We start from the raw sequence: 26,180 nt of genomic DNA, 5'->3' as shown, positions 1-26,180 counted from the left end.
GGATACAAACTCAATATGAGTAAAACCGAAGTGATGCCACTTAACTGCCCGGAAGTACAGTCTGATATCATAGCACATGGCATAAAATGGTCAGCAAACTATATAAAATACTTGGGCGTGCTATTTGGGCCGAGCATTGATGAAACTATTCGCCTAAATGTAGATTATATGCTGGACATCATCAAAACATCTATATCCAAATGGACTCCACTAACTTTGACATGGTGGGGAAGATTAGAGACGATAAGAATGATGATTGCCCCCAAGATCAACTACATAATATCAATGCTACCCTTCCACCTACCTTTAACATGTTATAAACAAATTGATTCCTTACTCACGAAGTTTCTGTGGAAAAATAAACAACCCCGTATAGCACTGGTTAAATTAAAAGCCCCATGAGATATGGGTGGAGTGAACTTTCCCAGCTTCTTACACTATCACCACACCTTCATCTTGAAGCACTGGTCTATGGGTTATCATAGACCAGATAATATGGATACACCCGTCTGGATACAGATTGAAAAGGTCATATATGGGGATAGACGCCTTAAATATCTGACTGGATTCACGTTATCTAAACTAGATAAACTTGATAGAATATTGGTAGCTTATAAACTGGCGGTAGATAATGCAGACTCCACCTTCTCCTCTAGATGGATAAATACCACCATGATACCCCTATGCAATAATACCCCTCCTCCTATAGGACAAATTAATATCACTACAATCCAGAATCTAATATTTGATCATTGCACGGCCACTACCCATCCATTGATCTTGGGTGATTTTAATATACATTTCGAAGAACAAACAAACTCAAGTACAAAAGATATGCTCACTTTTATTAACACTATTAACTTATCCACAATCATTCATCAACCAACTCATATAGCCAATCATACCCTTGATATGATACTAGTACCTAAATCTCCAACCTTTGCTCATTCTATACCATTAATTCATTCAGTTCCTTGGTCTGATCATTATCTTATATCTTCTACCTTTACTTTTCAACAAATTATTCCAGATCCATTACTCACCTCTCGTAAACCAATCTCATATAGAGACTTTTCTAAAATTGAAATGAAAGACGTCTCCACTATCTTTAGCTCTATCAGTACACAATTCTTTTCTTCTTCTTTTGACGTTCAATTACAAATTTGGGACGATACATTAAAGAATCTCGTTAATACTAAAGCTCCATTAATATATAAAAATCCCACATTACGCAAACTACTACATCCCTGGTATTCTGAAGAACTTTCACTGTTAAAACAACAACAGAGATCACTGGAAAGAAAATGGAGAAAAGACAAATCCACTAGTAATTTACAAAATTATAAGGAACATGCATCTTTCTACAAACACAAAATCAATCAGGCTAAAAATAACTACTATAATAATAAAATCATTGAAGCAAGAAACCCATCGGCTTTATATTCCCTGGTGAAATCCATTTCTCCTTTAGCTAGAAAAAACCCTACGCAAACATGTTCTCTTTCATCTCAAGAAATCGCAGATTATTTTTCAATGAAACTAGATCTTATACATAATTCTTTTCCATTAACCACCCCTTCTCAAATCACAGACAATGATAATTCCTACTATATTTCAACTTCTAAATGTTCTAAATTCAAAATTCCAACATTAAATGACATAAAACTCAATTTAAGTAAAATTAATCTAAAGGGAACTCGCAACGAACCTATACCACCATACTACCTCAAAAAATTTTTCTCTTGTTTAGGCCCATTCATTCTGTCTTTAATACAACATAGTTTATCTACAGCTACCCTTCCTCGGGAATGGAAAAATTCGTTAACCTTTCCGATTTTGAAAGACCATAAGGTCTCCCCAGACAATACTTCCAATTACCGTCCTATCACCAATATTCCTTTTATGGCTAAACTTACAGAGAAACTGGTCTTTGAACAACTCTCTGATTTCATTGAAACTACTAATGTTCTTCATCCACAACAAACCGGATTTCGCAAATTTCACAACACTGAATATACTATGATAGGCTTGACTAATAACATTCATTACTTTTTGGATCATCACAAGTCGGTAATTCTTATTTCTCTAGATCTAACAGCTGCTTTTGATACCATAGACCATGACCTTTTATTAGACCGTTTAAAATCAATCGGGATCAAAGACCAAGTTTTGGATTGGTTCTCTTCTTTCCTCGCAAATCGTTCTTCTGTCATCAGCTTCAACAACAGTATCTCCAAAAGTTGTTCAAATACTTACGGCATTCCACAAGGATCAATACTATCTCCCCTTCTCTTTAACATTTTTCTTTCTCCACTTCTAAATTTAACCCAGTCTCTAGGCTTTACAACTTATGCATACGCTGATGACATACAATTAATTCATCCTTTAGACCCAGAAAGCCTAGACGATATTACAAGTATCAATAATAAACTTCTCTCAATAAAAGATTGGCTTACCACAAACAAATTAGCTTTAAATTTAGATAAAACGAAAACAATGTTTTTTTCCTGGAAAAGTGATCTAAATTTAATTTCTCCAATTTCTATTAATAATACGGAATTAAAACAGGTTTCCACTATCAAAATTCTAGGCGTCTTATTAGATAATAATTTCACTTACCATGATCACATTAGTAATACTGTCAAATCATGTTTTTTTAAATTATGTCTTATTCGTTCACTTGCTAAATTCTTACATTCTAAATCCATTAATATTCTTATCCATTCTCTAATCATTTCCAAATTAGATTATTGTAATTCCCTTCTCATCAATACCACTCAAAAGGAAAAAAGAAGATTACAATTAATTCAAAACACTGCTGTAAAATTAATTTACAATGCCAAAAAATACGATCACGTCACTCCCCTCTTAATAAAATCTCATTGGCTTCCTGTAAACCACCGCATTACGTTCAAAGTATTACTTCTAGTTTATAAAGCCATAAATTTTAATGAGCCACAGTTTATAAATAGATGGTTAATCCCTTACAATACTTCTCGTTCACTTCGCTCCTCTTCTTCTAACCTTCTTACTGTCCCCTCTTTAAAGGTAATTGGTACTAGGCGTAATGATATGTTTTCAGTATTTGCCCCTCAATCATCGAATCATTTACCTCAGTATATTAGGGACTTAAAAAACTTAGCTGTATTTAAAAAAGCATTAAAAACTTTCTTCTTTAAAGATGCGTATGATTCTTAAAGTTTTTTTTTTGTTCTTTTTTACCAAATTTAACTTCCCCTCCTATTTGTTTTTTTACCATAGTTGTAACCCTCTTTTTCTTGCTAAAATATTGTAATTTCTCCCCTATTTTTCCTCACAATTCTTGTATGTTCTGTCTAAAACTAATATTTGTTTTAATATGTAAGTATTTTTGTTTGTCATTTTTTTTTTTTTTTTTTTAAATCTATAACAAAAATCAGTTTTTATATTATCACCATTGTCTATTTTACATGTTTTATGGTTTTGTACATCGCCTAGTAATCTATAATAGGTGATTCATTAAGAATCAATAAACTTGAAACTTGAAAGATTTAAGATTGCACATAAGCAAATCTCCTGGCAGGAATGGAAAAATTGTGACATTTGGCTGGTGCAGGATTTAATGAAGAATGATTCTTGGGTATCCTTTTCAGACCTTTCAGCAGAATATGGTCTTGTTGACGCTCAATACTTTAGATGGCTTCAACTAATTCACTGCGTTAAATACTCAACACAGGAGGATAGTTTACGATCAATGGAACCTGGTCTTTTTCATTTTCTTTACATCTCACATAATGATTCTATTAAAGCCTCACATTGGTATAATATCCTACAAAGAGCTACTTTCTCGGATCCTTTGGAACTAGAAAAGAGATGGTGCAAAGAACTCAAGTTACCCTCTGATGCCATTGACTGGATGTCATTGTGGCTAATCTTTTACAAATCCATACGGTCAGCCTCATTACAATCTCTATATTTTCTACTTCACAGAGCAGTTTGGACACCTGTGTTGTCAAACAAAATTGATCACAATTCATCCTCCTTGTGCTGGTCGTGTTCAACATCTATTGGTTCTATAGAACACCTTCTTTATACATGCCCACTTTTACAGGATTATTGGAATAAGGTGTGGAATGTGATATGTGATACACTAGGTTTCAATATATCATTAACGTATTCTATTCTTATTATCAAAGCACAAGCTATTCCTGAACCTATAGACTCAGATAAGGTACGCTTACTATCCATTATGATATCCTTGGCTAAACAGACGGTGTTGTTCTGCTGGAAAGATTTTACCAAAATTGATTATCATATGTGGTGGAATGCTCTTTGTCTTACAGGGAAATATGAAAAAGTATATGCTGATAGAAATAACACTATGCGTAGATTCCTAGCTGTCTGGCAACCTCTCTTGCATTATTGCAATGCTTAACCCTCTGCATTTTCAAGCCTCTGTAACTTCGCTTGCTTACATTCCTTGCAATTAAATCTCTTAATAATACATCCAAGTCATGAGTAATTTGATATTGTTTCTTACAATATCTTAATCCTACTGGAGTATATTAAGATACATTCCTATATTCCTAAGTACAACATTTATTCATAGCGGTGATTTGCATTCTGAACTGTATTGTATTGTGTTGTTTGCTTTACTTCCTTATGTAATTTTGAAACTTAATAAAAAGTTTTGAACTCAAAAAAAAAAAAGTATGGTGTTGAAAAATTATTTCTTGAAAAAAGATTTCCTCTTTTGTGGGCAGAAACTGCAAATGTTTCTAGACGTTTGTAGAGCGATATTAGAGAATCTGGCCCTGAATCTACTAAGTATTCTTATCAGCTTTTTGAACTATGTATTTGGTTTGTCTTAATCCTAGAGACAATAATGACTTACAAACAACTACTTTAACACCTTGTTGTGCAAGGTGGTATATGAGAATAAATCAAATCAAATAAAACGTCATGTCTACTATTTTGATGACCTAAAGTCTGAGGGACATAGAGAAATAAGGGGCCCATGTAGAAGACTCATTTCAGGGCCTTATTGCATAAATCAGTAAGGGCTGAAAAGCAGGACATGAAAACAGGGCCACGAGTGATAAACAGTTGCTCAATGGTAGGGCTGGCCCTGAATGTACAGGGGTAGGCAATTCCGGTCCTTGAGAGCCACAGGTAGGTTAGGTTTTCAGTATATCCACAATAAATATGCATGAGATAGATTAGCATCTCAAGGAGGCAATGCATGCAAATCCATCTCATATATATATTCATTGTGGATATCCTGAAAACCTGACCTGCCTGTGGCTCTCGAGGACCGGAATTGCCTACCCCTTAAAGGAAAACTAAGCAAAACTATTACTGTTACTACTTCTTATCATTTCTACAGCACTACTAGACGAATGCACCACTGTACACAAACACATAAGAGACAATCCCTACTTAGAGCATATAATCTAAGACAGCCAAAACAACTACAGTAAAAACATTTTCCTGACTGAAGACTAACATAAAAGAACTTCAGCAGGAGGTTAGGTAGAAACATCTCAGAGTTAAAGATTTGCAAAACTGCAGCAGACTGAAACTGATTGAAATGTGCTTTAACTGCACAGAATAAGCACTGCACTTTCTACCGTTTTGGGTTCACAAAGATATTGAACAGCTGGATATAAAAACAAGAAAACTCTTCTATGCTTACCAGGCAAACTTTAGGAACCAGTTTACGTAAAGACTGTACATTCCATAATGTGAGAGCGGCATAAACATACAAATAGATCAGGTACACTCAACAGAATTATTAGATCCAGTATTCAAAAAGCACTGAAATATGAAAGTTAATGACCAGAATCAATTTCTATCTCTAAGCTTGGACAAGTGCTCTGACAAATAGAAAGAATGAATGACAATCAACCAACACACGAGACAAGGCATAATAAAGGAAAAAAATCATTTAAAAAGCTGGAGCAGCAAACAGGGAAAACCAAATGGCCAAAGCACAAAAATAGCAGGACATACAGAGAGATACTTTAGAAAGTATATCAAAACCCAAGGCTCACAGCCAACATAGAAAAAAATTGGTAAAACAAACAAATGCAAATTCTCTAGCACAGAACTTGAAACGGTTACACATTGTGTTATTAGATGTGGTATGCTGATGGTTATGTCCTGTTTACTAAAGTAGCATGGCTCATCCATTAGAAACTGAGGGGCAAATTCTATAAATGTAGGCGGTGGTAGGCATCCTACTGCTGTCTAACCAGCCAATTGGGACGCACGTTTTTTTTCAAAACCACCCTGAAGCAGACTGCCTACATTGTAGGCATTTTCATGAGCCTAGGGAGGCGTGTAGGGCCGCTTAAGCTCGCCGAAGGCTAGGTGTGGAAGTGACCTTAGGCGTCCCTAGGCATCTCCCTAGGGCCATGATAGGCGCTTGAAATGTAGGCCAGCATTTCAAATAGATGTGGCTGCTGAACTGATCGCAGCAAGCGAAGGTGCATTCACACTTCTAAATTACACTATTTTACTTTTGACAAGCTGAACCTTTTACTTTATATGCTCACCCCCCTTTTACAAAACCATAGCACGGTTTTTAGCGTCGGCCGTGACAGTAACAGCTCCAGTGCTCATAGAATTCCTATAAGCGTCAAGAACTGTTACAGTCACAGCCGGTGCTATAAACTGTGCTATGGCTTTGTAAAAAGAGGGGGGTGTGTGTGTGTGAATTTTTATATGCTGAGCTTTTAAGAATGTAAGTATCTTTATTTCAGTCATTATGGGCTCCTTTTACTAAGCCACGCTAGTGGTTTAACATGCGTAATAGCGCGCGCTAAATCGCCGGATGCGCTAGCCGCTACCGCCTCCTCTTGAGCAGGCGGTAGTTTTTGGCCAGTGCGGGGGTTAGCGCGTGATGAAAAGTCATGCGCATTAACCCTGCTAGCGCGGCTTAGTAAAAGGAGCCCTATGTCTTTTATATATAAGTGAAACTTTAAGCGTTTTTTTGAGCCTCTGGAATAGTGTTATATGAGTGTATGATATATGCATTTTTACTGAAGTTTGAGGTTGAAATTTATTATTATGGATGGTTCTCTTTTAGATTTCCCTTTCAGATGTGCTTCAGTTTGTTTATGACCCATTTTACTTTCAAATTTTGTTTTTTATAGGGCTTATATTGCACCCATTTTTGTATGTTATGTGAGTAGGTGCTGTAACATAGTAACATAGTAACATAGTAGATGACGGCAGATAAAGACCCGAATGGTCCATCCAGTCTGCCCAACCTGATTCAATTTAAATTTTTTTTTTTTCTTCTTAGCTATTTCTGGGCGAGAATCCAAAGCTTTACCCGGTACTGTGCTTGGGTTCCAACTGCCGAAATCTCTGTTAAGACTTACTCCAGCCCATCTACACCCTCCCAGCCATTGAAGCCCTCCCCTGCCCATCCTCCACCAAACGGCCATACACAGACACAGACCGTACAAGTCTGCCCAGTAACTGGCCTAGTTCAATATTTAATATTATTTTCTGATTCTAAATCTTCTGTGTTCATCCCACGCTTCTTTGAACTCAGTCACAGTTTTACTCTCCACCACCTCTCTCGGGAGCGCATTCCAGGCATCCACCACCCTCTCCGTAAAGTAGAATTTCCTAACATTGCCCCTGAATCTACCACCCCTCAACCTCAAATTATGTCCTCTGGTTTTACCATTTTCCTTTCTCTGGAAAAGATTTTGTTCTACATTAATACCCTTTAAGTATTTGAACGTCTGAATCATATCTCCCCTGTCTCTCCTTTCCTCTAGGGTATACATATTCAGGGCTTCCAGTCTCTCCTCATACGTCTTCTGGCGCAAGCCTCCTATCATTTTCGTCGCCCTCCTCTGGACCGCCTCAAGTCTTCTTACGTCTTTCGCCAGATACGGTCTCCAAAACTGAACACAATACTCCAAGTGGGGCCTCACCAATGACCTGTACAGGGGCATCAACACCTTCTTCCTTCTACTGACTACGCCTCTCTTTATACAGCCCAGAATCCTTCTGGCAGCAGCCACTGCCTTGTCACACTGTTTTTTCGCCTTTAGATCTTCGGACACTATCACCCCAAGGTCCCTCTCCCCTTCCGTGCATATCAGCTTCTCTCCTCCCAGCATATACGGTTCCTTCCTATTATTAATCCCCAAATGCATTACTCTGCATTTCTTTGCATTGAATTTTAGTTGCCAGGCATTAGACCATTCCTCTAACTTTTGCAGATCCTTTTTCATATTTTCCACTCCCTCTTCGGTGTCTACTCTGTTACAAATCTTGGTATCATCTGCAAAAAGGCACACTTTTCCTTCTAACCCTTCAGCAATGTCACTTACATACATATTGAACAGGATTGGCCCCAGCACCGAACCCTGAGGGACTCCACTAGTCACCTTTCCTTCCTTCGAGCGACTTCCATTAACCACCACCCTCTGGCGTCTGTCCGACAGCCAGTTTCTGACCCAGTTCACCACTTTGGGTCCTAACTTCAGCCCTTCAAGTTTGTTCAACAGCCTCCTATGAGGAACTGTATCAAAGGCTTTGCTGAAATCCAAGTAAATTACATCTAGCATATGTCCTCGATCCAGCTCTCTGGTCACCCAATCAAAAAATTCAATCAGGTTCGTTTGGCACGATTTACCTTTTGTAAAGCCATGTTGCTTCGGATCCTGTAACCCATTAGATTCAAGGAAATACACTATCCTTTCTTTCAGCAACACTTCCATTATTTTTCCAACAACTGAAGTGAGGCTCACCGGCCTGTAGTTTCCTGCTTCATCCCTGTGACCACTTTTATGAATATGGACCACATTCGCTCTCCTCCAATCCCCAGGAATCACTCCCGTCTCCAGAGATTTGTTGAACAAGTCTTTAATAGGACTCGCCAGAACCTCTCTGAGCTCCCTTAGTATCCTGGGATGGATCCCGTCTGGTCCCATCGCTTTGTTCACCTTCAGTTTTTCAAGTTGCTCATAAACACCCTCCTCCGTGAACGGCGCAGAATCTACTCCATTTTCTCGTGTAACTTTGCCAGACAATCTCGGTCCTTCTCCAGGATTTTCTTCTGTGAACACAGAACAGAAGTATTTGTTTAGCACATTTGCTTTCTCCTCATCACTCTCCACATATTTGTTCCCAGCATCTTTTAGCCTAGCAATTCCATTTTTTATCTTCCTCCTTTCACTAATATATCTGAAAAAAATTTTATCTCCCTTTTTTACATTTTTAGCCATTTGTTCTTCTGCCTGTGCCTTCGCCAAATGTATCTCTCTCTTGGCTTCTTTCAGTTTCACCCTGTAGTCCTTTCTGCTCTCCTCTTCTTGGGTTTTTTTATATTTCATGAACGCCAACTCTTTCGCCTTTATTTTCTCAGCCACTAGGTTGGAGAACCATATCGGCTTCCTTTTTCTCTTGTTTTTATTGATTTTCTTCACATAAAGGTCCGTAGCCATTTTTATCGCTCCTTTCAGCTTAGACCACTGTCTTTCCACTTCTCTTATGTCCTCCCATCCTAACAGGTATGCATTTATGTTTCTTGATTATACATATGTTCCTTGGGTTATACATGTGTTTTCATCTTCTTGTCTATATTTTATATGTAGTTTCATTTTAATAGAACTTCTTTGATGTAATTTTTAAATTTATTTTTAAATTTCACATTTCATGTATTTTAATTGTTTATTTTTTTATTATTCATTGTACGTTAAAGCAGTGTTTCTCAACTTCTTCAAGCCAAGTACCCCTAAGCCTAACAAATACCAACCAAGTACCCCCGCCCAAGCTCCACACCAGACCTACCCAAGCTCCGCCCCTAACTTCACCCCCATAATAATAGTACTAATTGTAATGCAATTTCTTCCATCCATTTTTCATATACACACAATATAATCACATTAATATATAATGGTAACCACAAAATTAAAAAAAACACAAAGCATACTGTATGTAGAGAAAATGTTAATTATCATTTATATTCTTTTTTTTTTCAAAGAGGTCATGGCAGATGACTTTAAAATATGCAATCAGTAACAACTACAGAAACAACTAAAGAACTACAGTAACAACTATAGAAAAATAGACAAATATAAAGCAAAATATAGACAGCAGATATAAATTCACAAAACTGACATATTTTGATTTCTAAATTGAAAATAAAATTATTTTTTCCTACCTTTGTTGTCTGGTGATTTCATGAGTCTCTGGTTGCATTTCCTTCTGACTGTGCATCCAATATTTCTTTCTTTCTGCCTCCTGTATGCTTCCTTTCCTCCGGACCCCATTCCCTTCCCCAACCAACATCTTTCTCTCTGTCCTTCCATGAGTCCAATTTTTCTTCCTCTCTCCTCTACTCCTATTGGCAATATGTCTCCCTCTCTCTCTCACTGTCCATCTTTCTTGAGAGATCCAGGCATCTCTCCCACATCCTCTACTGCTACATCCAACATTTCTCCCTCTCTCATCCCTCGGATCATGTGTAGCATTTTTTTACGACTGCCCACCAGCCCCATGCCCATTTCTCCTTCTATCACCCTCTCCAGCACAATGCCACATTTCTCCCTCCATCACTATGTCCAGCATTCCTCCCCCTTGCATCCCCTTCAATCTGTCCCTCTGTTCCCTCTCCACCACCATATCCAACATTTCTCCTCTCATCCTTCTCTTCCCATGCATCTCTATCACCGAAGGCAGCATGCTTACTTTACTTATGCTGCCAGTGGCCCCGAAGAATGAAAGAGTGGCTACAACGATGGATCCCACCAGTGGGGAGGGGGGTGGGATGGAATGGAACCCTGGACTGCTTCATGAGCTGGCCAAAAGTTCTCTATGGGCCACCATTGACTTGCGGGTCTTGCAATGAAGACTACTGCCTTCGAGGGAACATTGCTGACTACCCTGTAATGCAGCCTATTGGCATCCCTTACTCCCCCTAACATACTTTACAAGCATGTTGCTGCTTATAGTTTGGCCTACTGTGGTACCCAGGCCCTAGGCTGACATGGCCCAAAGCTGCAGCCCGACTATACATTTGCATTCATGTTGTAGACAGGCTATTATAATAAATCTCAGTTTTTAATCTCTCTGGTACTTATAGAAGCGACAGTATCAGCCATAGCCACATGTCAGTTTTTTTCTATTATAGGCTGCAGTTTCACTCATAGCCATAAGACGTCTGTGTGTTTTCCAGACAAACACCAGGTAATTATTATCTGAAATCCAGACCTAATTTACAGTCAAAGGGAGTATTTCTCTTCTGTAACCTCTGAGAGTTTTCGTAATGAATCATCATGAACATGATTTTCATGCATGCTGTTATGCATCATTGTTCAGCATACTTACGGCAGAAAGATTTCTTGGATATTATTCCAGATGGCTTTACCCCCCATTATTATTGTCAGCTGAGTTGTGAGTTCCAGGAGACAACCACCAGGTTCACACTTAACAAATGGAGAAACAAAGAATTCAGTGGATGTTTACCAAGCATAAAATAGTGTATCATTATATTTCTTCAGCTTAGACACTCAGAGGAGTGTGTGGCGCAGTGGTTGAAGCTACAGCCTCAGCACCCTGGGGTTGTGGGTTCAAACCCCGCGCTGCTCCTTGTGATTCTGGGCAAGTCACTTAATCCTCCATAGCCCCAGGTACGTTAGATAGATTGTGAGCCCACCGGGACAGATAGAGAAAATGCTTGAGTACCTGATTGTAAAACCACTTAGATAACCTTGATAGGTGGTATATAAAATCCTAATAAACAAAAAAAAACCACAACAGTAACTAGTGATGGTTCAATTATTTTTAGGGGCTCTTTTACCAAACTGTTGTAAATAGTGGTTTAGCGTATCCTTACGCAGGCTATTCTTGTGCACTAATGCCATTTTTTTCTGCAGGGGTAAAATGGCTGATTTTTCTGTTTTCAGTACTAATTTTCCCATTAGCGTGTGAGCTCTCACTACTGCCTATTTTGTAGGTGGTAAGGGCTCATATGCTAACCATGGGCTAATCGTCTAGACAGGTAGTGCTGGAAGACCTACCGTACTTAATCAATATCTATAACACCCTACTTGATCAGTGTTTGTCGATATTTATAACACCCTACTTGATCAGTGTTTATCAAGGCTGTGCTAGTGGTTGCTGTCCCTCCCGGGAGGGAAGAGCCGCTTGCAAGACTGTTCGGCCGAATGCATTTGGAGCGTGGAATGCTATGTCGAGGCAGTAGTGCTTGGTGAAGGTGTGCATGGAGGACCAAGTGGCTGCATCGCAGACGTCCCCTATTGGTGTGTGGTGCAAATGCGCCGTTGTGGTGGCTATGGCTCTGAGCTGGTGGGCGTGGGCTCCCACCTGCGGTTCACACTGTGCTCTTCTATAGGTGAAGGGGATGCACTAGGAAGCGAGAGCCTGCGTTTGGTGGCCGGCAGTCCTGGTCTGTTTTGGTCGTAGGAGACGAACAATTGAGGCTTGTCTGGTCTGTTGCATAGTCAGGGCCCGCACACAGTCCAGGAGGTGTCGCTGAGGTGGCTGTGTGCCTCCCTGTGGGGGGATGTAGAGTGCAGGGAGGATGATATAGGTCTAAGTGCCCCAAAGGTGAACAAACTGACAAGAAGACCACTGGAGGGTTTAAGGCATGACCTCCCCCCTTACTCCCCTAGTGGTCACAACCCCCTCCCATCACCCAGAGATTGGGGAGGGGGGGAGAATAGCACATTGAGGGCTTGCTGTCAGCTCATTGCGGCAGAGAAATCCCCATCAGCTGAGCTGGTTATGGGGATTCCTACCCCCCATCACCCGACACCCCCAACATGAGGCAACAGTGCCTCCCACATCACCCAACACCCCCGTGCCTTCTGATGCAAAATCGGCAGGAGGGAAGTCAACTCCCTCCTGCCTAAAGGGCTGCATGCTGCGAATGAGGGATCTTCCCCCTCCCAGTGCATCTTGTGATGCAGTGGGAGGGGACTAAGGCCCTGATTGGCTCAAAATCACCATTTTGAGCCAGGAGGCATTTTGTATATATTTCTAAGACATGCAGTTATTCTGCCTTATATATACATGTAAGATTTGACTGAAAAGTAATGAGACTGGCATCTGGTTTTCTTTCCAAGAAGTAGACATGGCAATGCTGTGCTTGTTCTTTTGATGCTCATACATTGATGTTTCTAAACCTGCAATGCTCATACATTCATGTTTCTGAATCTGCAGTTGGACTGCTGTGGGTCACAGCGAGAAGAAGGTGTATGATTGAATTTTGTGTTAAACTTGGAAAGAGTGGTAATGAAACTCTTGAAACAATGAAATCCTGAAAAAACAACTAAACGGAAAGAAGTTCTCTTCAGATGATGAAGTGAAAAACACCACAGCTGCAGTGCTAAAAGTGATGTTACAAAACAGTCTACTGAATGTCTTTGAATCATTTTTGAAACGCTGCAAAAAAATGTTTTGAATGTGAAGGATGCTACTTTGAAAAAGAAAAATGTTCAGATTCTGTAGTCATCTGATTCCGAATAAAAAACCCAAATGGTTTTGTTACTTTTCAATCAGTCCTCATATATGTATAGAATTGGATTATTTTAATTTGGTAAAGCTAATGAATCCATTTCTGTCAGATATATGAAATTTGGATAAATTGCACCTTAAAACTTTTTAAAAAGGACATTCTTAGAAAGAAAGTACTCTGTAATACTAGTTGTACCTCTTCATTTCTGTATCTTCCTGGCCAGTAAATGGGATCGCCAGGATATCCTACAAATTTTCCCTTAAAGAATGCAATGTAGAAACAAGAAGAGTAATAGTTGACAAACTGAAATAAGAACATTTTTGTAGTCAGACTATTTTCATAATCCGTTTGTGTTCTTGGGAGTTCTGCAAGAAAAAAATAAATGAAAATTTAACTGGTGAATCTTCCTGGGAAATGTATAGTGGGAACAATTAAAACACACTTAAAATTTAAATTTTAAAAAATGTAATATAAGTGAACGGGGTACTAACAGTAATAATATACTTCCCCTTTTACAAAGCTGTATTAGGCTTTTCTATCACCGGCTGTGAAGGTTTAAGCTCTGACGATATGAGCATCGGGGCTAATACCGCCATGGCAGGCAATAAAAAAGCCTAACGTGGCTTCGTAAAAGAGGGGGGGGGGAATAGTTTGCAATAAGATTTGAGGGTTGATTAATGCATTTTACAGTCAATGTTCACAGTCATTGAAAAATCCTCCAGCTAATCTTAACTAATTATGTGTAGGTTAATTTTCAGGCAAACCTAACTGGCTAGATTTTCATCTGGAAATTCTCTTACACCCAGCTGGACACAATGGCCCTGTTTCTCTAAATGGTGCCTAGGCTAGGCGCCGCCTAGCTTATTTTGGTACAGAATTAAAAAATTTTTAATCGGCACGATAATTGAAAACACCATTAAAAGCCAATTTAAAAAAAATAAAAAAATGATTATTTACTAGTGCCTAACCAAAAAGTAGGCATGGTTAGGGGTGGAGTTTGGGTATGGATTGACTTAGATATCAGTAGGCTTCTCTGTTAGGTGCCAGGAAATTAGGCCAGGAAAACCCTGGCCTAATATACCAGCACTTAATATTATGTCTACCAGTGCATTAGTTGAGCTAGGCACCATTAGACAAGTGCCTAACTTTGAATGATATGCAGTAGCTGTCATTTCCAACGTCACCTATCGAGTTAGGTACTGTTTATAGAATCAGGGCCAATTTGCCTGGCTAGATTTGGGGACAGCTAGTTGAGGGGTTCTTTTATAAAGCTTAGCATGTGCTAATGTAATCAGCAAGTGCTAAATGCTAAGCAGCCCAGTTCATACCTTTGGGCTTCTTAGTATTTAGCATGTGCTAATTCTGTTAGCATTCACTAAGCTTTAGTAAAAGGGCTCCTGAATGGCTGGATTTGCCTGGATAAACTGAAGGTCAGTACTAGCCACCAAGTCATAAGCCCCAGTGGCGTAGTGAGAGTGAGAGGCTCTTTTCCACCTCCTGCTCCTTCCCTGCCCCTTCTCTTCCTCCTGTGATAAGCTACCTATGCCTGCTAGCAGTGTCCTAGTAACAAAGGAATTATTGGAGCCTAACATGAACAACACACTACAGTTAAAAACACACTTTTCAGAATCTGAGGTTGTTCCTTCCAGAACCTCTAGTGGGAGCAGGAGTGCTGGCCTACCTTTAGCTCAGAGCACACGTCACATTAAAAAGTTATTCCTTCAGTCATGGGGGGAGGGGAGGGGGGAGGGAAAGGATGGAGTTGGACAGCACTGTGAGCAACTCCTCCACCTGAAGGTTTGAGGCATTGCAGTAGTTTCTTAACCAGGGAGGCAGAGAGAAGAAATGCATGACATCAGCAGTGCAAGGATCTCTCAGGGCTGAGGGTCCAAGAGGGCACTGAGCAGTCAATAGCCATGGAGCTGGAGGAAGCTGGTCACAGAGCCAGAAAGCCTGGTTAACCAGCCCATGGAAGTGGAACCATTCATGGACCTGCCAAGCCAGAAGTAGCAGGAGATGGAAGTTTGCTGTACAATGAAGGCAAGTGAGAATTAATGTCTTGCTTCAGAACCAGTTAAAAGTTTTGTTTTTGTGAAATGAAAAGACTTTCTTTTCATCTGCTGGTAATCCTTGCAAAAGACTATTGATTATAAGTGACTGTTTGAAAGCAGTGGAAGTTTTTTTTTTTCTCATACCTGATACCTGAGGGCCACGTGACAGGTTTTTTCTATGTGTCTCTCCTGGTAAATACAGGGCTTTAGACTTAAGAGCTTTTGCAAGGGTTATGCAAAAACTGGCAGTAGCCATTCAGTGAGTGGCTCAAGGCTGAGCAGGAGCGCAGAAAGCTCGTTCCTGCCCAGGACATCACTGGGCCATGAGAACTTGAGGCAGCCATTCAGGGAGGGGCTCAGTGCAGGGCAGGAGTGCGGAAAGCTTGCTCCTGCCCGATACACCATTGGACCACCAGGGATTCAAAAAGGTATGCGAGGGGAAGTATGTAAAAAAAATTGTCAGAGTCTGATGGGACAGGAGACACAGGAGATGGGAGGGATCCCTCCTGTCCCAGCCCACCAAGTCATATTGCAGGCCGGGGAGGCCTGTAACAAGTCCAGAAAAGGGGGGTGGGTGGGCGCTGACCTGAATATAAGATGAGACCATTTATGGGCCATATTTTTGGCCCAAAAACCTTGCCTTATAATCGAGTATATGATATATGGTATTTCCATAAATCTTTGCTTTTGTGACCAGGAAGGATAGTCCTTTTTTGAAATTTACCTATTTAAAACATGAAAATGCCAAATTGTCGCCATTTCATTCTTATAAAGTCATTAAAAGCAACCTATGAATCACAATGAACATGAATTTATATTGAAGTTATACAAAGATGACCACAGAAGATTTTGAAGTGAGTAGTCTCCTATCATGTTCTCATTATATTATCCTTGATAGCAGTGTTTGAAGTCCAGTATATCCTGGTGGAAGCGCTCACCTTGCTCATCTGAGTATGCTCCAGTATTTTCTTTGGATGTCTCAAGATGAGCATAAAGGACATGGACTTTGAGAGACATCCTCCAGCCCATTTTATTGTAATTCTTCACCAGATTCTCAAACAACTCCATGTAGTTTTTGGCCTTGTGATTGCCCAGGAAGCCCCTGAACTACTGCAACAAAGCTGTTCCAAGCCACTTTCTCCTTCCTAGTTAGCGTCTTAGGAAATTCCTTGCACTCAAGCATCGTCTTTATCTGTGGTCTGACAAAGACTTTGGGAGAGTTCACTAAGCAGGCAAAACGAGCCTTGACACATCCTTTTTGGCGAAACATGAATTCATGCCAGCAGTAGTTTCTTTCCCGATGAGTTGATAAAGGGAAATATTTATGAGCTTATGAAGCGTGTGTTAAAATGAAGCATATGAAAAACAAATAAGAATACTATAGTGAAAATTAAAAAGTGTTGGACTGATGATGATGTTAATGAAATTGTAAAATATATGTTTTCTACGATCCAGGACAATGTAAACATTTTCAGGATAAATTTCTTATCTAAATAGGAGAGTTGACTACCACATACTCATGAGTGTTTTAAGTTGATTAGGTATGACGAGCTCAATCTAAAGTCTGTAATTCAGCCTTTTCCTTTGCAGTAATTTCCTGAGAAAAGTATCCCTGTGAAAATGTTGTTTCGATTTATTCCCTTCTATTTTGGGGACTATAGAAGGATTCCAACTCTTTATTGCTGGCTGGTAAGATAAATGCTCTGATACTTATAGAATTCCTATGAGTGTCAGAGAATTTACCTCGACCTCGGCCTGTGGTAAAAATCTCTACCACAGCTTTGTAAAAGGAGCCTTATATTTGTTGTTTTCTTTTATGTATTTTCTTTTGTATTTTTGCTAGAGTTTGAGAAGCTATTTGCTGTATGAACATATTTCTTGTTTGTATTACATTTTCAAATTACTAATTGAAATAAAATTAAAAACATATTTTTTTAGCACATGGTTTGCGCACTCTGATTAGGAATTTACCACAGGATGCTTTATCATGTTCCATAGTAAGCCTTTTTAAACTGCAGTAAGCATATTATTAAGATGGACTTGGGGAAATCCACTGCTTATTCCTAGGATAAGCAGCTTACAATTTGTTTTACTCCATGGGATCTGGCTAGGTACTTGGGACTTGGGTTGGCCACTGTTGGAAACAGGGTATTGTGCTTGATGGACTTTCAGTCTGTTCCGGTATGGCAACTCTTATGTCCTTATATTTTTGTGCAGTAGCAGTTACCGCAGCTTAATAAAAGGACCCTACATTTTTTGGCCAGCATACATACTTTCAGAGGAAGACTAGAGCTGTTGGCAAAGCTCATCCTGCCAGCCAAAACAGTGGGCAGAGCCCAACCAACCAGCAGTGATAGAGAAAAGGTGGCTTACATGCTATTGCAGATGCTTTGGAGGGAGGGAATGCAGATAAGGGAGAGGAAACGGAAACAGTATACAAGAGGAAAGAGGAAGGGGGGATGAACTTTACATTAGTGTTCACAGGGAAAGACAAAAAATGATGGGCGGAGAGTGAAAGGGAGAAATTTCAGCACAGACATCACTGGGTAGTTTGGAAGAATTTGTCATTGTTCAGCTGTTGAAACAGGAAACAGTGTTTCTTAGTAAAAGGGCAGAATGAGTCATGTGGGAAACATATTTGTCTTTGAGGTGAGAGGAGAAATCCCATGCTAGACAAGGAGCACATGTTTTCTTGAATTCTCTTTAGCCACAATCTGCCAATTATGCTGTTTTGCAAGCGAGCCTTTATGTGTGTATGTGTGGGTGGGTGAATGAGTGTGTAAAAACCCCAAATTCCCCAAATCATGGCAGTGTGGTTTTAAACTACTGCAAAATCCATGGGAAATGAAAAGTGAGGAAGGAGCCCTGGAGAAAAAGAATCTCAATAAGTTTCGTAACAAATGTTACATGTTTATGCAATCTTTTCTTACAAAAAAACATCCAGAGTAAAAGACAAAATTATAAACATTTCATGAAAAATAATATTCCAAAAGAATTCCAAAAATTAAAGGAAGATAACTAGTAGAAAAACATAAACATATGTGCCTAGAAATTATGATAAACGATCAATCAAATTTTTAATAAACTTGAGAACCCTTAGATATGAAACTCATCTAAGCTATGGCATCAATATTTCGCTGTTACACAGATGAAAATTTTGGTTTCTCTTTCATTGGAAAAACTCCACTTTTTTCTTTTTTAACATCCTTGTAGACTAAGAACATAAGATTTGCCGCTGCTGGGTCAGACCAGTGGTCCATCGTGCCCAGCAGTCCGCTCACGTGGCGGCCCTTAGGTCAAAGACCAGTGCCCTATTTGAGTCTATCCTTCCTTGCTTTAAACAATCAAACTGAAGTGTTATCCTAAATAGTGCATACGATCTTCCTTCACCGATACATGATCTTCCTTCACCATTGCTTTAATTATGTACTGAATACTTTTCTGACACGTCGTCAGGAGCAACGTTCTGAAAGTATGAAAGTCTCTTTTTCAGTTTCTCTTCAAGTGCTCCCCTAATAATCAGGCTCGACACCATGGGTTTCGCCTCAATGACTATTTCAAAGAGGTGAGCTGCAAATCTAGTCCCTTGTCAGGAATCATCAATATCCAAAATGCTACATAGTCTCTATTTTAAGATGGTGTGACAGCATTCTACTGTGCAGTGGCGTACCTAGGGGGGAGCGGGGGGGGGGGGGGGGGGGGGCGGGCCGCCCCGGGTGCCAGCCCTAAGGGGGTGTTCCCGGCCTTGCCGTTCAGTCCCCCGCCACCCCCGAAGGACCGCTCGCCCCACTGACCTTCCTGCACCACCTGTGAAGCAGCCCGCAGCAGGATCGCGAAGTCAGCGTCAGCATCCCTGCGCTGCTTCCTGCGCCGCGATCCCGCCCCTCCTCTGACGTCAGAGGAGGGGCGGGACCATGGCGCAGGAAGCAGCGCAGGGATCGCTGACGCTGACTTCGCGATCCTGCTGCGGCTGCTTCATAGGTGGTGCGGGGAGGCCAGGGGGGCGAGCGGTCCTTCGGGGTGGGTCGGGGCATCAGGCCTTCAGGGTGGGGCGGGCGGGCAGGCAAGCAGGCTTTCAAGGGGGAGGGGGGTGACAGGCAGGCAGGCAGGCCTTCAAGGGGGGACAGGCCTTCGGGGGGGGTGCAGACCTTCAAGGGGAAGGGACAGGCCTTCAAGGGGGGTGCAGGCCTTCAGGGGGGTGCAGGCCTTCGGGGGGGTGTAGGCCTTTGGAGGGGTGCAGACCTTCAAGGGGGGGAACAGGCCTTCAAGGGGGGAAAGGCAGGCAGGCCTTCAAGGGGGGGACAGGCCTACAAGGGGGGGGGGACAGGCCTTCAAGGGGGGGTGCAGGCCTTCAAGGGGGGTGCAGGCCTTCAAGGGGGAGACAGGCCTTCAAGGGGGGGAAAGGCAGGCAGGCAGGCCTTAAAGGGGGGACAGGCCTACAAGGGGGGGGGGACAGGCCTACAAGGGGGTGGGACAGGCCTTCAAGGGGGGGACAGGCCTTCGGGGGGGTGCAGACCTTCAAGGGAGTGCAGGACTTCGGGGGGGGGTGCAGTCCTTCAAGGGGGTGCAGGCCTTCAAGGGGGGGAAAGGCAGGCAGGCAGGCCTTCAAGGGGGGGACAGGCCTACAAGGGGGGGAGAAGCTACAAGGGGGTGGTACAAGCCTTCAAGTGGGGGACAGGCCTTCGGGGGGGGGGGTGCAGACCTTCAAGGGAGTGCAGGCCTTCGAGGGGAGTGGTGCAGGCCTTCAAGGGGGTGCAGGCCTTCAAGGGGGGAAAGGCAGGCAGGCAGGCCTTCAAGGGGGGACAGGCCTACAAGGGGGGGGGAGAAGCTACAAGGGGGTGGGACAGGCCTTCAAGTGGGGGACAGGCCTTCGGGGGGGTGCAGGCCTTCGGGGGGGTGTAGGCCTTTGGAGGGGTGCAGACCTTCAAGGGGGGGAACAGGCCTTCAAGGGGGGAAAGGCAGGCAGGCCTTCAAGGGGGGGACAGGCCTACAAGGGGGGGGGACAGGCCTTCAAGGGGGGGTGCAGGCCTTCAAGGGGGGTGCAGGCGTTCAAGGGGGAGACAGGCCTTCAAGGGGGGGAAAGGCAGGCAGGCAGGCCTTAAAGGGGGGACAGGCCTACAAGGGGGGGGGACAGGCCTACAAGGGGGTGGGACAGGCCTTCAAGGGGGGGACAGGCCTTCGGGGGGGTGCAGACCTTCAATGGAGTGCAGGACTTCGGGGGGGGGTGCAGTCCTTCAAGGGGGTGCAGGCCTTCAAGGGGGGGAAAGGCAGGCAGGCAGGCCTTCAAGGGGGGGGACAGGCCTACAAGGGGGGGAGAAGCTACAAGGGGGTGGTACAAGCCTTCAAGTGGGGGACAGGCCTTCGGGGGGGGGGGTGCAGACCTTCAAGGGAGTGCAGGCCTTCGAGGGGAGTGGTGCAGGCCTTCAAGGGGGTGCAGGCCTTCAAGGGAGGAAAGGCAGGCAGGCAGGCCTTCAAGGGGGGACAGGCCTACAAGGGGGGGGGGAGAAGCTACAAGGGGGTGGGACAGGCCTTCAAGTGGGGGACAGGCCTTCGGGGGGGTGCAGGCCTTCGGGGGGTGCAGACCTTCAAGGGGGGGACAGGCAGGCAGGCCTTCAAGGGGGGGACAGGCCTACAAGGGGAAGGGACAGGCCTTCAAGGTGGGACAGGCAGACCTTTAAGGGGGGACAGGCCTTTGGGGGGGGACCATGATTTAGACGTACACGGAGGGAAGGGGGTGTTCAAAGAGACATGCATATGCCAAACTTTGGGGGGGGGAAGAAATAATGGGTCTGAAAATAGAGGAGAGGGAGAGAGATGATGGACCATGGGATTTAGGGAGGGAAGGAACAGAAAGGGAGAGAAATTGGACACAAGGGATGGTGTGGAGGAGTGATAGAGATACTGGATAGGAGGGTAATTAGGAAAAGAAAGGGAGAGATGGTGGACTCTGGGATGGTGGGGAAGGAGGGAGAGATGCCGGATGAAAGGGTATTTAAGAAAAGGTGGATCTGTGGAGGGAGATGAAAAAAAGGAAAGATACCAGACTTCCTGGGAAGGGAAGGGAAATGGAAAGGGAGGACAGAGTTGGCAGATGGATGGTTAGCATGCAGAAAGAAGGAGACCCTGGCAAGCAAGTTATCAGAAGAAAACCAGAGCCTTGGACCAACAAGATTTGAAATATAACCAGACAACAAAAGGTAGAAAAATTAATTTTATTTTCTGTTTTGTGATTATAACATGTCAGATTTGAAATGTGTATCCTGCCAGAGCTGGTGTTGGACTGCAAACGTGAGCTAGGATTTAACAGAAAGAGGAAAAGTCCTTTTTGTTTCTTTATTTTATTTACACCACAGCGCCAGTGTGGTTAGGAGAAGCCAAAGGGGGTGAAAAAGCTATAAAACCCACCAGGAGTTTTGAAAAAAATCACCCAACTGGGCAGGAAAATCGAATTGAAAAACCAATTCAATAGGGCTGAATCGAATCAAAATTTTTTTTTCCTGTATCTGGCAGCATTAGTTTGCGCTACTGTCTTAGACTTTAGGACCTGGGATTGGGGAGAGATGGCATCCTCAGTACTTTATAATGCAAGTGAAACGAGGATTTGGTCAGACTTTTGAAGGGTCTGCAGAAAAAAAATATTGTATAGGCCGGGGACATGAGACAGCAGGAAATGGGAACTTTTCTTCCTTCTATTTTTGTGAATGGAAAGGCTGAGGATGTCAGAGAGGTCAGTTAAAATATGTGCTTTATAAGAAAATATAATAATGTGTTTTATAAAGTTTATAGCATAGCTGGCCTACCCAGTGAGGTGTTCCTAGTGGTGATGGTGGCAGCGTGTCAATGTGTTGAGAGGAAGAGGTGGTCTGGGAAATTCTGCTGAGCAAACTCCGGGCCCATTTCCACCCCCCAGTTAGTCCACTCCACTCAACTGATTCACACACTGAGTGGGTCTTTGGGTGTTGTTTTGGGATCTCTTCCAGTGGTTTATCTCCTTCTGGTCCAAGGAAGGAAACTTTGTTATCCTTAGCATTGACCTACAGAATATGTTTGTAACAGCGCTGCTTGTGTGGCATTAGGCTATGTAGTGATTGAAAGAAAAAAACAGACCTTTGCACATTTTTGCACTATATGGTGGGTGTATGAGGAGATTCACATTTCCTGCACAGCTAAGTCCATGTGAAGTTACCTTGTGCTGTATTTGACATCTAGCAAGGTCTCTGTTTGAAAGGAAAGATCTAAACTTAAAAATGAAGTGGCCAGAAGTTATGGTAAAAGCAGATAGTGTAGCTGGTTTTAAGAAAGATTTGGACAAATTCCTGGAGGAAAAGTCCATAATCTGTTATTAAGACATGGGGGAAGTGTCTGCTTGCCCTGGATCGGTAGCATGGAATGTTGCTACTCTTTGGGTTTTGACCAGGTATTAGTGTCCTGGATTGGCTACCATGAGAATGGGCTACTGGGCATGATGGACCATTGGTCTGACCCAGTTAGGCTATTCTTATGTTATGTTCTCATCTGTAGGGGCCTTTGTTTTCACTTCTTATTTTAATGTATTTTTTTTCTGGGAACTTATCAGTGTTTTTTATAATGGGAACAAAAATGGAAGAGAATTAATGTGTGTGGAATGGGGGGGTAACTAATTTCTTCAGCTAAATAATTCAATCCACTTCAAACAGACATAGGAGAACTTGTGCACCATTCACACACCCTCCAACCAAAAACGTCAAAAGAAAAAAACTGTTCGACAACCTCCTAGCCATTCGAGCTGCAACACTCGACCCCCAACTCTACAACCAATTGATATCAACCACAGACTGCAAAACCTTCAAAAAGAAATAAAAACCCTTCTATTCAAAAAACACATAAAACCGAACTAACACAATCAGAACTGTCCCAAGCATCACCTGCAACTACTCCATATGTACTTCTAATGTCATGACAATTTAGACATAATTTATGTTATGTTATGTTTGGAATAATGGTTACATATATGAGGTTCAATAAAAGAAAATTTTCACTGCCTGTTTCTATTCTGACCATTTATTCCATTTCATGGTTATTGCAAAAAAAAAAAAAAAAAAAATTTTTACATGGGGGGGGGGGGGGGGGGGGTGGTGTCAAAAAATGATGGGCCCCAGGTGCCACATACCCTAGGTACGCCACTGCTACTGTGCCTTTGGAAGAAGGAACTTGACTTGCATTGGCACAGTTCTTCTACTCTTAAATATGAACTTTTCAGGTGAAAATACTTTAACACTGGACCTTTGAGCATTAGCATCCAGGTCACAAATACCTGGCAGATTCCCAAAAAGTAAAACAGATTTCATACCTCTTATCCCAGGAATAAACAATGGATTTTCCCAAGTCCACCTTAATAATGGTTTATGGACTTTTCTTTTAGAAATGTGTCCAAACCTTTTTTTTAACCCTGCTATGCTAACAGCTTTTACCACATTCTCTGGTAATGAATTCCAGAGATTAATTAAACATTTAATGAAGATATATTTTCTCAGATTTGTTTATATGTAGTTTATACTAGATAGCAGATTTATTTCATGCTATCTAGTATTTTCACTTTCAAAAATAGTAAACAAACAATTTACATCTACCTGTTCTAGTTTACTCAAGATTAAGAACATAAGACTAGCCTTACTGGGTCAGATCAATGGTCCATCTAGCCCACTAGCCCATCCTCAAGGTGACCAATCCAGGTCACTAGACCTCTATCATATCTCCCCTCTGCTGAACCCAGGCCACTTTGGCATTTCCTTATATGGAAGCCATTCCTCTCTCTTTCATTTCGGTTGCCCTTCTCTGTACCTTTTCTAATTCTTTTTGAGCTGCAGTGACCAGAATTGCACACCATATTTGAGGTGCAATTTTGTCCTCCATTCCTTTCCTAATAATTCCTAACAATTCTATTTGTTTTCTTAACTGCTGCTGCACACATTGTCAATGATGACACCTAGACCTTTTTTCCTTGGTGTTTAGTATAGTTTCTTGCATCACTTGAAATTTTTTTTTTTTCCTTTTTTCCCTCTTTGATTCATTTCAGGAGCAATGTCAATACTGAATACTATTGCTCAAATAATGGAGGAAAGTGAATAGTGAAGAGTATGACTTAGATGGCCAGCCACAGTCACTGAATGCGTCTGGCAGAACACTGAAGAAAATTATGCTAGTGCAATCTAGCTTATTTATTATAGATCCAGACCAGTGAATCCTATTCTGGTCCTTGGCACCTTGAATTAGTGAGAGATAGGGCTCCTTTTATCAAGCCGCGCTAGCGGGGTTAACGCGTGCGACGTTTCATCACATGCTAACCCCAGCGTTGGCCAAAAATTACTGCCTGCTCAAGAGGAGGCGGTAGCGGCTAGTGCGGCCGGCAGTTTAACGCACGCTATTATGCGCGTTAAACCATTAGCGCGGCTTGATAAAGGAGCCCATAATCATGATGAATTCTGTCATCTTTCTTTATGGATTTGCAACATTGCTTATTAATTAGTATAAATGATTTGGCTGACATCAAAACTTTTTTTTCACACTTGTGGTCTGATTCAAATTTGAACTTAAGTTTGAAAAATAGAAACATAGGGGTCCTTTTACTAAGGCACGATAACTGATTTAACACACGCTAAATGCTAAGGCGCCCATAGAATATAATGGGTTCCTTAGCATTTAGCATGCGCTAATCTTTAGTGCGTGCTAAATTGGTTAGTGTGCCTTAGTAAAAGGACCCCATATAAAAATGAAAGCAGATAAAGACCATATGGCCCATCTAGTCTGCCTATCCATCCCATCTACTATCCCTTCCTCTCCCTTACAGATCCAATGTACATGATCCAAGTTCTCTTAAATTCAAATACAGTTTTTATCTCTATCACCTCTACTGAGAGGCTGTTCCATGCATTCACCACCTTTTCTGTGAAAAAGTATTCTCGGAGGTTACTCCTGAGTCTATCTAAGATCTATTCTGCTTCATCCCTTCTAAGATGTAATTTTATTAATGCACAAAATAATCTTACCAAAGTCAGTAATTAGAATTGCCACGCGTTCATACACCATGTTCAGAATCATGATAATTACAAAGCTAATGAAAGAAGCAGAGATTGAAGTGGCTGTTTGTGGAGTCAAGTACTTCTGGATTGCTTCTGTCCCATTTATATGCCGTGGCAAATTTGCAGAAAATACAAAGAATACGGAGAGTCGATACACAATAATTCCAACTACTGAGGCAATAATCAATAGAATCTGAAAAATATAACAAAAATAACTGCATGTATATATATATATATATATATATATATACTACACCATATGCAATTTTTCCATTAAATTAATTATTAACTATAACAGTGATAAACTACACAATTCCTTTCATCCCAAAGAAATTTCAGTGTTCAAGTTAATATTTAGAATTCTTTTTCTACCTCTGGGATGAAATGTCTTTACTGTTACCCAGATGGCTTTTAAGAATTCAGTTGAGTAAGGGGAGATGACCCATAATGAGGACATTAAGCAAAGTCCTTACTGTGGGTATTCAACAATATGTATGCCTTTACCCCTTTAAGTATGTAGGGGTTCCAGAGGCAAGCCACCAAAGTTGGTGTGTAAACTAACTAGCAGCTCCTTTTATCAAG

At 41.7% G+C, this 26,180-nt stretch overlaps 1 protein-coding gene across 3 annotated transcripts in view; it reads right to left on the bottom strand.

Moving 5' to 3' along the window:
• The window catches only part of ANO6 (anoctamin 6), a 230,726-nt gene that overhangs the window by 47,656 nt on the left and 156,890 nt on the right, over positions 1 to 26,180 (bottom strand). For all 3 annotated transcript variants that reach the window (XR_004540720.1, XM_033959705.1, XM_033959706.1), the window contains 3 exons: positions 25,566 to 25,791; positions 13,685 to 13,854; positions 11,338 to 11,435 (listed from right to left, as the gene is read on the bottom strand). Coding sequence is in view for 2 of the 3 variants with exons in the window: in XM_033959705.1 (XP_033815596.1) it covers positions 11,338 to 11,435; positions 13,685 to 13,854; positions 25,566 to 25,791 (494 nt within the window). In the remaining variant the exon portion in view is untranslated. The remainder of the gene's footprint in view (positions 1 to 11,337; positions 11,436 to 13,684; positions 13,855 to 25,565; positions 25,792 to 26,180) is intronic.

The sequence above is a fragment of the Geotrypetes seraphini genome, chromosome 9 (assembly GCF_902459505.1).
Source record: "Geotrypetes seraphini chromosome 9, aGeoSer1.1, whole genome shotgun sequence".
NCBI lineage: Eukaryota > Metazoa > Chordata > Amphibia > Gymnophiona > Dermophiidae > Geotrypetes > Geotrypetes seraphini.
Note: the sequence above shows the minus strand (reverse complement) of the source record. Positions and strands in the feature narration are given on the sequence as shown.